The 12,522-nt window shown below is 42.7% G+C and overlaps 1 protein-coding gene across 4 annotated transcripts; it reads right to left on the minus strand.

Annotated features, from left to right (window-relative positions):
• Nucleotides 1–991: 991 nt before the first annotated feature.
• Nucleotides 992–12,213, minus strand: srrm2 (serine/arginine repetitive matrix 2). 4 transcript variants are annotated; one of them, XM_028042259.1, is made up of 15 exons: nucleotides 12,003–12,213; nucleotides 9,863–10,114; nucleotides 9,596–9,691; nucleotides 9,031–9,216; nucleotides 8,547–8,630; nucleotides 8,395–8,463; nucleotides 8,282–8,308; nucleotides 8,087–8,200; nucleotides 7,041–7,179; nucleotides 4,021–6,101; nucleotides 3,865–3,987; nucleotides 2,128–2,736; nucleotides 1,975–2,049; nucleotides 1,473–1,580; nucleotides 992–1,353 (listed from the first exon to the last, which is right to left on the minus strand). In XM_028042259.1, exons 2-15 carry the CDS (start codon nucleotides 10,108–10,110, stop codon nucleotides 1,299–1,301), a joined length of 4,014 nt encoding a protein of 1,337 aa, XP_027898060.1. In that variant the 5' UTR covers nucleotides 10,111–10,114; nucleotides 12,003–12,213; the 3' UTR covers nucleotides 992–1,298. The 4 variants fall into 4 exon arrangements, with proteins under 4 accessions (XP_027898060.1, XP_027898058.1, XP_027898059.1 ...); XM_028042257.1 differs by having other exon boundaries at nucleotides 3,865–6,101; nucleotides 8,395–8,460; XM_028042258.1 differs by having other exon boundaries at nucleotides 3,865–6,101; nucleotides 7,041–7,176.
• Between the last annotated feature and the right edge of the window lie 309 nt (nucleotides 12,214–12,522).

Genomic DNA, 12,522 nt, shown 5'->3' on the forward strand with positions numbered 1-12,522 from the left:
AGACTGTGTTAAATATATGAAGTAGTTCCTTCTTCAAAAGATCAGGTAACTTTAGTGGCTCTAAGAGTTTTATTCTGTTGGGCAGAAAGCTAAAGTTTGGGTTGTAAATGTTGCAGACTCTTGTTCTACATCCAGGGTGTCCAAAGTGTGGCTCAGGGGCCTTTTGCGGTCCTTGGAGCAGCTTTGTGTGGCTCTTTAGTTTAAGAAAGGTTTACTCCATTACTGATGCAGATGGAGACTTTTTCTGGATTTTCTTTGTCTGACTTTTTCAATAACAAATTTGTATCTAGGATAAAAAATTTTAGGTACAACCAAATATTTTTCTTTTATTAGTTGTGAAGTTTTGTCTTTTAAATTTCATTTTAATGTCATAATAAGAAGGGCACAAATCTCTAGCAACTTTTAACATCAAAACAGACTTAGTCATACCCGATAATTACAATGTGTTGAATCCAATTACGGGTTTTCAAAGACAGTTCTTATTTTTGCTCCAGCATAATTTCCATTTGCCTGATTTATAATTTTTCTCTTTTTTATCAAAAACTGGATGACAAACGTGTTTAGTCTGGTGTTTCAGTCTCAACCAGAACCTTTTTTGAAGGACAATTTTATTTACAAAAACTTCATAATTCATTTTATTTGCTGTTTCTGTTTTATTTTTAATGTTTAAGATGTCTTCCAGTTCCAGTGATATACGTTAATTAGGATTTAATTTTTTTGATTTTTGAGAATGTTTTCTTGCATTACCATTAGTTGAAATGGCCTCAAAAACAATAATGTTTATGGTAACAACTTCTGGGACAATTTATCATCCATTAAAGTTTAGCATGACAAGCCAAGTTACATAAATAAGTTAAATTGATTTTTTAAGTTCTCCTTCTTATAATACTGAGCTGGGATTTGAGATAAAAGCTGATAATCTGCACTGATCCAAGAGTTCAATTATTAAACCAGTAAAAATGCATAAAAACCAAGAAAATTTCCACCCAAATAAAATTTACAATTACTTTTTATTAATACGATGAATCATTTTCAACAAAAGACATTACCCTAGTTTCAGTTTCTGCTCACATCGCATGGAATCGTTTACCTGTTACATAATAATAACCAAAATACAGACAGCTCATATCTACAGGAAGGACGACATTCAGCACAGGTACAGTTAGGTTGAGGCGGCTGCAGCCTGCAACGCTCCACTTTAAACCAAAAACAGATCACTGCAGGAGCAGTTCTCCAGAACGAGTGCTGGAGTCCAGGCTGGCAGGAGGAAGAGGAGGAGGAAGGTTTCTGATGATCGCTCATTTTCTCCGCCTGCTGCTGGACGAGGATCTGGGCGACCGCCGGCCTGCGCTCCTGCAGGGAAAACAGAAACACTTTCATGAAAGTTTCACCGACGCTGAACAACATGACAGAATACAGATTTATTTACTTAGAACAGAACCAGGATCGGAAATCAGGACGTTTCTGCTGACCTGGGAGCAGGAGAGGAGCGAGCGGCTCGGATGTGTCTGGGAGGAGAATAACTGAGAGAACGGGAATCTCTGAGAGAGTCGGCCGGGACGCGGTGAGGCCGCGCAGGGCTGAGGGGGAAACAACAACAGCTGCATTAAACTCACACATTACACCTAAACACACACAGGAAACAGAGGAGGCAGAGAAAGGAAGGAAGGAAAGAATAAAGAAAGGAAGGAAGAAAAGAATAAAGGAAACACTTCTGACTGAAAGGAAGAATAGGAAGGAAGACAAAAGACAGAAGGAACGACACAAAGGAAAGAATGAAAAAATGAAGGAAGGAAGGGAGAAAAGGGAAGAGGTAAAGAAAGAAGGAAGGAAATAGACAAAGGAAGGAGAGGATGCATTCTCTCAGTCTCAAACTTTAGTCCATCATAACTGAATAAACAAACTGATTTTATTCCAGATTCTGGTCTAGTTAAATCACATCACTCCATTTCTTCTCCTCCAGACGAGCATTACCTGTTTTTCTTGGCTTCCCCTTCATCGCTGGATGAGGAAGAGGAGGACTGGGAGCTTCGTCCTTTCTCTGGCTTCCTGTTAAAAAGAAAACAGTTTGATGAGGAAACCAACGGATCCAAAACACCCGTCGGTTCCTCAGCTGCTCCTGCTCACCCTTTGCCCTGCTCCGCCTCTGAGTCAGAGCTGTCTGAAGATGAAGACGAGGATGACGAGGAGGATGATGATGATGAAGACGAGGACGACGAAGAGGAGCTGGAGCTGCTGCTCCTGCTGGCCTTCTCCTTCCCGTTCACAGCAGTGTCCTTCCTGGTCGCTGGCGGCGACTGCTTCCCTTCGAGACCAGCCGTTGGATGCCTGCCTTCTGATTGGCTGACGGCCGGTGACCTCCTGATGGCGTCATGAGGCCGGCGCGGGTCGGATGGTGAGCTTCTCCGGCCCGGTGCCGCTGCGGCGCGGGGGGAGTCCCTGGGAGGAGCCTGAGCCGACGAAGAGCGACCCGCCAGCTTCCCGTCGTCTGGAAGCGGCCTCTCTCTCTCCGCCGGAGGCTTCACCTCCTTCCTGTCCGGCGGCGGAGAAGGAGACGAGGAAGAGGAGGAGCTGGAACTGGACGAGGAGGAGGAAGAGGACGACCTTTGGGGCGGGGAGGCGACCTTTGTAGGTGGTCTCTCTGGCTGCCGGCCCCTCTCTCGCTCTCTCTGCCTGTCTGTGGAGGGCGAGCGACTGACCCGCCGCCGCTGCTGGGGAGACGGAGAGCGGCGGAACCTGGAGGGCAGAAACAGCAACGTTTCAACATTTCAGGGCGTTGATAAAAAACTAAGCTGTTCATTTCTAAACTGTGTGACGGACAAACAGGCTGATTTCCTCCATGTCAGTCAAAATAACATCAGTGACTCTCCTCCTACACAGGAAGGAAACAGCCACAAAATGTTCAATATTTTCATTACCTTCATCAGTGCTATGCTCAAATTAAGTTGTCTGAATGTCAATATGTGGATATAATCTCTAAGGAGGAAATTTAAGCCATTCATTTAGAAAAATGTAAATAATCCATAAATTAACATACTTTAGACTTTGGAACAATTCTGGGTTTGCTTCTGCTAATCAGCTAATAGCAGAGCTAATCTTTCTTTTAGTGATTTAGAAAATGTTTATGTTGTAATAATTCAATTCAAAAATACTTTATTGATCCCAAAGGGAAATTAATTGCAGATGTTTTACATTAAATATCTGTGTTTTACACCAACTGGTTTTATTTTTCACATCCGGTTTAATAATTGAGCCAGGTGAAGGTCGCTGTCATGACAAGCGTACACCAGCAGGTGTCACTGTTGGCATTCCAGCTAAATACACTGAAACGCTGCTGGTGGAACGATAACACTTGAACAAACATCTGATTCATGTAGTAAAATTGTTGCATTCTGTAGGTTAGTCACATTATTTTCCTTTCCTTTGGGTGTTTGTTCAGGAATATTACAGATGAGAAGTGTTGTTTTCCTTAAATTTGGATGTGAACCACTCTCTACCTTTCGGTAAACATCAATAGCTTTAGATGTGTATTAATGTAAACATTACAGTGGCTTATAATATATGTTATAATCTGCTTCATCAAAGTGAAGACCGCAGGTAAGACGGTTACTTTTAAGCAGAGCATTACGCCAGAAACTTTTCACATCTCAAGGCTCCATCCTGGAACCCCTATTTAAATCTATATGCTCCCACTGGCTCAGGTTAGAAGAAGAAATCAGCATAGCTACCATAACTACGCAGATGATGCACAGCTCTACAACCCATCCAATCACTGATCAGATGCTTAGAACAGATAAATGTGTATGAACGTTTTCTTTTAAGCTTGTATTGTTGACGGCATGTTCATAACTTTACTTTCATTACCTGCTAGGGGGACTTGGCCGTCTGAGGATTCTTGGACTTCTGGACCTAGATCTAGTGCGTCTCCTTGGACTTTTAGGCCTAGATATAGGCCTGGACCCACTGCGCCGTCTTGGGCTTCTGGGCCTAGAACCACTTCGTCTTCTAGGGCTTCTTTGCCTAGAACCACTACGGCGTCTCAGATTTCTCAGCCTGGACCCACTACGTCGCCTCGGACTTCTGGGTCTAGAACCACTGCGCCTTCTGGGTCTAGAACCACTGCGCCTTCTGGGACTTCTGGGCCTGGAGCCATAGCGTCTTCTTGGACTTCTGGGCCTAGACCCGCTGCGTCTTCTCGGACTTCTGGGCCTAGACCCGCTGCGTCTTCTCGGACTTCTGGGCCTAGACCCGCTGCGTCTTCTCGGACTTCTGGGCCTAGACCCGCTGCGTCTTCTCAGACTTCTGGGCCTAGGACTTCTGGACCGGCTCCTTCTGACTATTCTGTCCCATTCTCGTCCCTTGTCCCTGTCCCATTCTCGTCCCTTGTCCCTGTCACGGTCTGATGGGAATGGAGGCGGTGACGTTCTTCTGAACCGGGACGGGGGTTCTTGATACTGCCTTGGAGGAGTGCGGGCGGCTGGTGGGATGGTAGTGGTCCTCTGGGCTGGAGAGAGTGGGCTCCTGGCATTGGGGCTGGCCCTTGTGATTCTCTTGGAAGCGTCCTTGTCCTTCGCCCTGTCCCCAGCTCTGGCCTCAGGCGGAGAGAACCTCCTACCTCGGTTGTTTTCGGGTCTCCTGGGTGGAGAGGGAGACGGACTCCGGCTTTCCGCCTGCGTGGGACTGTACCGATCTTGTCCTTTAGCTTGAGACGGGCGATCCTGGGCGGGATCTCTGAGCGGTGGTCTTTCACGCTCGGGTTTGTCCGGTCCAGATTCCCGGTGGGGACGTCTGGGTCCGTCACCTTCAGAACCAGTGGCGCTTTCTTTCCTCCCATTGGCCAGAAACCTTTCAACAGCAGCTCCGATGGCCGACGGCGCACTTTTCCTATGAATGCTTCTCTCTTGTTCTGGTGATGCAGTTTTATCGGTGTTATCCTCTTCCTCAGAGGAAGATGAAGAGGAGGAGGATGAGGACGAAGAGGAGGATGAGGAGCTGTCACTGTCGCTATCACTGCTGCTGCTACTGCTGCTTTCTGTTTGTTTTAGTTTCTCCTCCCGTCTTTTCTCTCTCACTGGGCTCCTCTGCTTCTCCGGAGGTCTGGACCCGTCCCCTCTACCGTCTGCAGAAGGCCCGCCATCTTTCCTACGTTTCTCACCACTTTCTTCCTTTTGCTTATTCAAATGCCTGTCTGTCGATCGTTCTTTGTGCGTTTCTTGTCTCCTCTCAATCTGGCTTCCATTGATGCAGGATGGGGACAAAATTGGCGATGGGAAATCCCGGCCGCCTGGTATCTTGTCTCCTCTCTGTTGGCGAGGAGACGGTTGTCTCTCTCTATCCTGCCGCTGAGCTTCACCTTTTTTGACGTCTCTTTCATTTCGTCCCCTTGTCTTTGACTGAATGTCCTTCTCACTTGTACGTTCTTTATCTACACTCCTTCCTCTTCGTGCCTGTTCCTTTTCAGGAGGAGGAGACGGAGAGTCATGTCTCATCGTTCTATGTTTGTTCCCGTCTTTTTCCCGCTCAGGGACCCTGCTTCTTTCCCCCCTTGTTTCCTGCTGAGGAGGGGGAGGAGGAGGAGGAGAAGGAGGAGAACAAGAAGACGAAGAGGAGGGCTCCCGTCTGATCCTCTGAGGTACGTTCTCCTTCTCTGTGTTTCTGATTTCTCGACTCTTTGACCGCCTCCCCTTCTCATTGTTTCTAGATTGTTCTCTTTTGTCCACCTCTACGCTTTTGGAGCGCCTCCTCTTCTCCACCTCCACGCTCCTGGAGCGCCTCCTCTTCTCCACCTCCACGCTCCTGGAGCGCCTCCTCTTCTCCACCTCCACGCTCCTGGAGCGCCTCCTCTTCTCCACCTCCACGCTCCTGGACCGCCTCCTCTTCTCTGACTCCAGATTCCTGGAGTGCTGTCTTGAGTCCATGTCCATGCTCCTGGTCTGCCCTTTTTCTCGCTCCCTTTGTTTGCTTCTGGATTTTCTTGCTCTCCCCTGATCAACGTTTCTGTCTTTCTCTGGAGACGGAGAGGGGGACGAGGAGTCATGTCTCCTTTTGGTCTTGTCCGTCTCCCGGCGTTGCTCTTTCTCCCTCTCAGGATTGGACCTCCTCTGCATGACAAGGGAAAACATGTTTGAAATCTTCCTCTAGACATTTTCACTCTAAATCACAACAGTACAGTTTTCAATAAGGATGCATTCACTCCAGCCCTGTTTGGTCCTCTGTAATCAAACTCTAGTTGCCTTAGGAAGTCCGGTTCGGTTGGTGAGGTGCCAATACTAAGCTAACTGGTCCTCCAAACCTCGGTCTGCTTTCGGTTGAATTGAACTCTGGTTAGGTTTGAATGTGAACGCCAAGCGGACCGGAGATTGCTCCAAAAGCAGGAAGTGGACTACAGCGCAGAGCATTCTGGGTAACTACAACCAAAACAAACGCAGTAGCCTAGTGCTAGCAGGAAAAGTGACTTGTGGTCTTTTGTCAGAGACAAAAGAGAAATCCTCCAACCGCTAAAATCTGACACCTCCATTTTTGCTTCCATTTTGTGAAGTTGGAAGTTGTACTCAGAGGTTTTGGTGTCATTTCCTTCAATAGTTCTTGGCGCAGCGCCCCTACAGGCGAGGAGGGGAACAGGTTGCTCAAAGAGTTTGGTTTGTTTGATTCAGTGCAGTGTGAAAGAGAACTGCAGCAGCTGAAAATATAGCAAATGTTGCAATTTTGGTCCTGAATCAAACCGAGTCTACTGGACAATCAGGTGTGAAAATCTGCCTGTGCTAAATGTAAAAAGATAAAAGCTGATTACCCAGGCAGGAAACAAGTAAAATTCATATTACCCTGAATCTTGAGGATGGAGTTTTCAGGGGAAAATGTACTAAACATTTCTACTCTGAATGTTACTCTAAACCTCATTTCCTTCAGTCACCTCACCTCAGGATCGGGGACGTAATCTAGTAAAACTGAAACGCTGAGCGGAGACGGAAGTATTTCTGGGGGATGAAGATTCGGGTAGCATAACGGAAACCTGGAGCTGTTAATGAACGGTGAACTCTCACCCCGTCGCCCGCTCGACGCCGTGGGCTGCGCTCCTCAGAACCACGGCGCCTCCTGTCTGGCGAACGCCCCTTTCTGCCTTCTGTGTTTTTTGCGGTTTGGTCCTTTGGATGTGATCTGGATGGAGGTGGAGATCTGCTGCTGTGAACAACAGAAACAAAATAAGACATCAGCTACTGCCTGTGATTCTGGAAGTTTACAGTACTGGATAGAAGTAAATTATTTTTTATTTAAATGGAGTCAGGCTCCCTCACAATCTTTAAAAATTATTGAAATGTTTACAAAATGTTAATTTATTCCAGCAAATTTAATTATCCACAAAACTGATTTATAGATTTATTAAACACTGATATATTTAAGCCCTTATGTCTGCTAAATGATTACTATAGCTTTGAGGTAAATCAGTTTTTATCTTATTAAATATTGTATTTTTCTGAGTAACTTAACAGCCAGTGTTACAAAGGTTCGGGTGTTTATTACTTTGGACTGGGAGAGGGAGGTGCGCCACCCGGTGGCGAGTGCGTTATTGCACATTCAGCTACAGCCAGTATAAAAATTAACAGTAAAAATGTATCACTAAGTTTATTACACCTGAACAGAGTTAGTGAAATAAATCAACTTTTGAATAAATTTCTAATTAATTGTGATAGCATCTGTTATTGTCCACACTTTCTACACATCAATTCAAAATCAAAAATGCTTTATTCACCTATAAGGTAAATTAAATCTTGTTGTAATACTTATTAAATCAGAATAAGTGTTAAATCTTTAAATCTCCAAGCAGAATTAAAGATGTGTGTTAACCAAAGGATTTCTGATTAGAGTTTTGATCGTATTTGTGGTTCTGGATGTTGAGCAGCTGGAAAGATCTTTTCTTCATACCTCTGATTTGTTACCATGGCAACAAGCTATTATTTTCATAACTGGGAGCTGCTGATTACCATCTCACAAGCCCAAATAACTCCTGAACTACGACCACAGATGCCTTAATAAAGTTTTTCTGAGCTGAATATGAAGACAGCAGCGATGAAGAGCGTTTGGTTCAGACCTGTGATCTGAACTAGAGGAGACGCTTCTGCGCCGACCCGACTTCGCTTTCGGAGGACTGGAACTTCCACTCCTTCTTTTCTTCTTTGACACTTTCTGCTTCTCATCTGAGGAACTAAACACAAAGGATGGAACATTAGAAATCAGTTCACAGATGAACTCAGAAGACGTATAAAATGAATTGAACAATAGCTACCTGTCGTCTTCGTCCTCTGATGCCTCCCTGAAACAGAATCACATGGAGAATTAACATAAATATAACAACAGCAGGAGAAATGTTTTGTTTAAAGGAGGAACTTGGAGTAGTACCGCTTCTTTTTCTTCTTTTTGGATTTCTTCTTCTCTTTGCGAGGAGATGAGGACGAACTTTCTGAGCTGCTTCAAAGTCAAACCATAAAAATCTCAGATGGATCCTCATAATTCTGTCCTTCCTTCTTAATAAATTAGCATCATATCCTCACCTTTCTCTGTTCTTGTTTTTCTTTTTCTTCTTCCGGCTGCGCTTCTTAGGAGGAGAATCTGAGTCATCTGAATCTTCCACCAAGCTGCCAAACAGAGAGACATTATAAACGGCAACTCCTTCAGCAGTGACATAAATTCACACTGGCTGCGTTTCCATCGACATTTTGACAATAAATTTGCTTAATAGAAACATGGCCATTTAGAAAAAACTCGTTTTTTGATAAAAATGTTTTTGAGCTGGTCGAGGTGTTTTTGTTTGGCCGTATCAAAATTAGTTTATCTTGCAAAACTGCAATGGATTTTTTGCATCATGATCAACAAGTAGTTGGAGGATGATGGTATGACATGTTTTTTACTGACGTATCACATGAACAAACTAATTCACATGTGATTTTAATTGAGTTTTTCCAACATTAGCGGGATATTAAAGTTTGTGGATATTAGTAACAGAAATGCTGCAACATTGATGGTGTTCCTGCTCACATGTATTTCTGCTGCTGCAGTTTCTCCCGCTCCAGACGTTCCTGCTCCCGCTTCTCTTTCTCCTTTTCCTTGCGGTCAGCGTGGAAGGACGACCCGTCCACATAGTCGCTGGAGATGCCGAAAGCGGCACGAAGACGGTCGTTCTTCTGCTGGTTGGCTGCAGCCAGGGCGTGTGTTTCTGTCACACTGAAAGGACAAGAAATCAGCCACTAAAAGAACAAATGAGATCTTGCATCTGTGCAGCAAAAACTCTCATTTGATATTGTTGATATTGCCAAAATGTCCCAGTTTCTTCTCAATATATTAGAAAACATTCTGGTTCCACCTAATGAAAGACTATGAGTCCATTATTCTTTTGGAAGAATATATTATTGCTATTAAGCCAAACATATTTTAGAATTACAGTCTAAAAGTTAAACCTTCATTTCATTTGAGCAGAAAACATCATTTTAGGGAGACTTTAGCCGGACTTGGAGGTTTTTCTTGTTATTTTCCTTCACCTCCCTACAGAGATGGTTTTCAACATAAACGCAGAATGTGCGTGAAGTTTTAGTTTCGTGCTCACGTTGGTTTCTGAGCGGCAGTGGGAGACGGCTCCTCCTTCTCCTGCAGCATCATGCGGAAACTGTTCACCTTCTCCTCGATCTCCTCGGCCGAATATCTGAAGAAGAGAAGAAACAGAAGTCAGAGCGTCAGTACACAGAACGAGAATTCACTTTTTTACATTTCAAATCACAAATCTAAAAAGACTCGCTTTTTTAAAGATCGAAATAGAGCAATAAATAGAAAAGCAGGAAATATTGCTAAAAATTGTCAGAGTTTTTTTCTTCACCCCTGCTCCTCCATCATGTCCTGCAGCTCGGCGCATTTGACCTCCAGCTGCCTCTTGCGCTGGTGCTCCAGGATGTCGGCGTTGGGCTGCCGGTTGAGCTGACTCTCCAGCCGCTCGCGGTCCTTTTCATCGCGCTCGCCTCCGCGCTCGTCTCGGGGCCTCTTGACCCGCAGGCTCGACAGGTTGCGCTGCACGTAGCCATTGGTGCCGCTGCCCCGAGGAGTCGTCAGGCCAATACCATTGTACATGGCTCTGCATGGATCAAACGTTATGGTTGAACCGATAATGGCATAAGCCTTCAAACAGAAATTATTTATTTTTAAATCTACTCACACTCTTCTCTAGTGAAATAGTACATGACTGTAATAAAGGGTATAAATCAGCTTGTTTGGTTTTAATCTGTCATCAGAACCAACTGGTCCAAACAGGGATTAAAAATATGATGTTAATCTCTTTAAGTACCCAAATAAGAAATCAACTTCTGTGACATGTGAGATGATTAATTAGCAAGATCAAAATCTGGATCCAATCAAAACTAAAACACAAGTTCTGAAATCCCAGAAGAATTTGTGATAATTGTGACTATTATTTCATTTGAATGATGAGTAGTTTTAGTCGCCGTTTTTAATTATAAAAATGCCAAATTCTCTACCAAAACTGACACTGATAGGCTAAATGAAATGAACGCTACAAGTAAAACGACATTTAATCCAACCAAAATAAAAAAGGCAGAACATTCACTAAGGATCATGTGATGAATGAGTCACTGATGTTTTTTAAAATAAGTAATTTTTTGGGACCACTGGTTTGATTCAGCAGTTTATGTTTTAATCTTCACTCAATTAAATAAAAAATGATTAATCTCCCTGGCAGATTTAAGGTGATATTTTAATCTTACCAACATCTTTAATGACACTAGAAAGGATATTAGCGTCTTATTGAGTCCTGATTGGTTTCTGATCCAGGAAGTAAAGATTAGGGTGAAGTTTTCCAGAATCAGAGATTTATGAGCTGTTGTAAACGATGTGTCACCAAAAATACAAGTGGAAAAATACAAAACACATTTAAGAAATTACTAAAAAGCCTTTGATTGTTGTAATAAAAATAAATGTTTTTTCATCAATTATTAAAAAGCCACAATTTTTAAAATGTAAATTAAAACAGATTTTCCTACAGAAATAGCATCCCTTTTGCATAGTCTTAATATCTTTTGGGAGAAGCATGTTTCGTTTTTAATCAGAAACAAACTTCTTGATACAATAAAAGTGTCTTAAAATTTAATTCTAGGCCAGACTGTACATAATCCAAGTATAATTTTTTTTTAAAATTATACTTATTTTTTTGTTCTTCCAGATAAAATCATTTACTTTGTTAGCATCATTTGAAAATGTTGCTAACAAATCTATTATTATCACACTCAGTCATCACAGTTTGTGTTTAAGGTTTTTCCTAATCTTACACTATATTTCTATTAAATCATTAAATCATCTCACATCACATTTATTGTTCCCCATTAGATTCAAAAGTTCTACCAAATTTCTTTTAGGGCTACATTTTGTTTTCCCAGCAAACAAAATTGTTAAAAGAAATCTGATATTTTACGAATGATTAACAATATTCTCCTTAAAGCAGACCACCATGATACACCGCACACAATGGTCAGACATTCAACAGTATAATTGACCTTCATAAACTGCAGTTTAAAGGTTTCTGCTGCTCATAAAGGAACAACACCTCCACCGATCCAGAACACAATAATTCCGGGAGACATTTTGTTGACAGCTTCTTTGTGCGGTCTGGGCCTCCAGATAGTAAAATGCTGAGGATATTTCAATCTTTCTGGGCTTTTTTAAAACGAACACTGTCACCATAAATTTATATTTTTGGTCAGGAAAAACGGTTATATTTGTCGCGCTTTGGCACGTGCGTCAAATCAGGCCCGTCGAAGCTAGTTTTCATGAACGTTAATAAAAATCATGTGAACCCAAATAAAATCGACATTTAACTCATCATATATATCATCCTTAACGAAGGATTGTCTAGACAGTTACTTAACTATTACGTTTAGGATATATTTAGCTCTGTTAAGAAAGAGGCCTTCTTATTACCAGCTAAGCTAGCTAACGTAATCATTACGTACCAGCAGCCTTTCTCCAGGAGAAACGTAAGCGAAATGGCTCGTTAAAGAGTCTGGTGTTTGACAACTTCCCGTAGAACCACTCAGCAACACTAATATTCACGACAACCGTTTGAGTAAAAGTGTGGCAAAATAAAAGAAATGCTGCTAGCTTCAGCTAACAGCTTCGCTTTGCAACTACAGGATGAAATCCATCTACGTCACACGTAAGTTCGCACGTTTAAACTGCGGCGTTCTGGTGCTGGAGGAAATGAGAGCTCTTCTCTAGTTTGTAATTTAAAATATAATGATTGATACAACAAATTTTCTCTATATTCAGCTTGATCAACAAGCCTGATGAATGGGCTGTACCAGAGGTCTAGTTGTTTAAACAGTTGTTTTTTTCCCTACCAGGAAATATGAGATTATATACGATCTTAAGAGTCAATATCACCCATATACTATGTAGAACTAAGAACTTGTTTAATCTTAATATTATTACATTATTATTACTCATTTGAAAACATAATTTATTTATACCAGG

Source organism: Xiphophorus couchianus, chromosome 16 (genome assembly GCF_001444195.1).
Source record: "Xiphophorus couchianus chromosome 16, X_couchianus-1.0, whole genome shotgun sequence".
NCBI classification, from domain to species: Eukaryota; Metazoa; Chordata; class Actinopteri; order Cyprinodontiformes; family Poeciliidae; genus Xiphophorus; species Xiphophorus couchianus.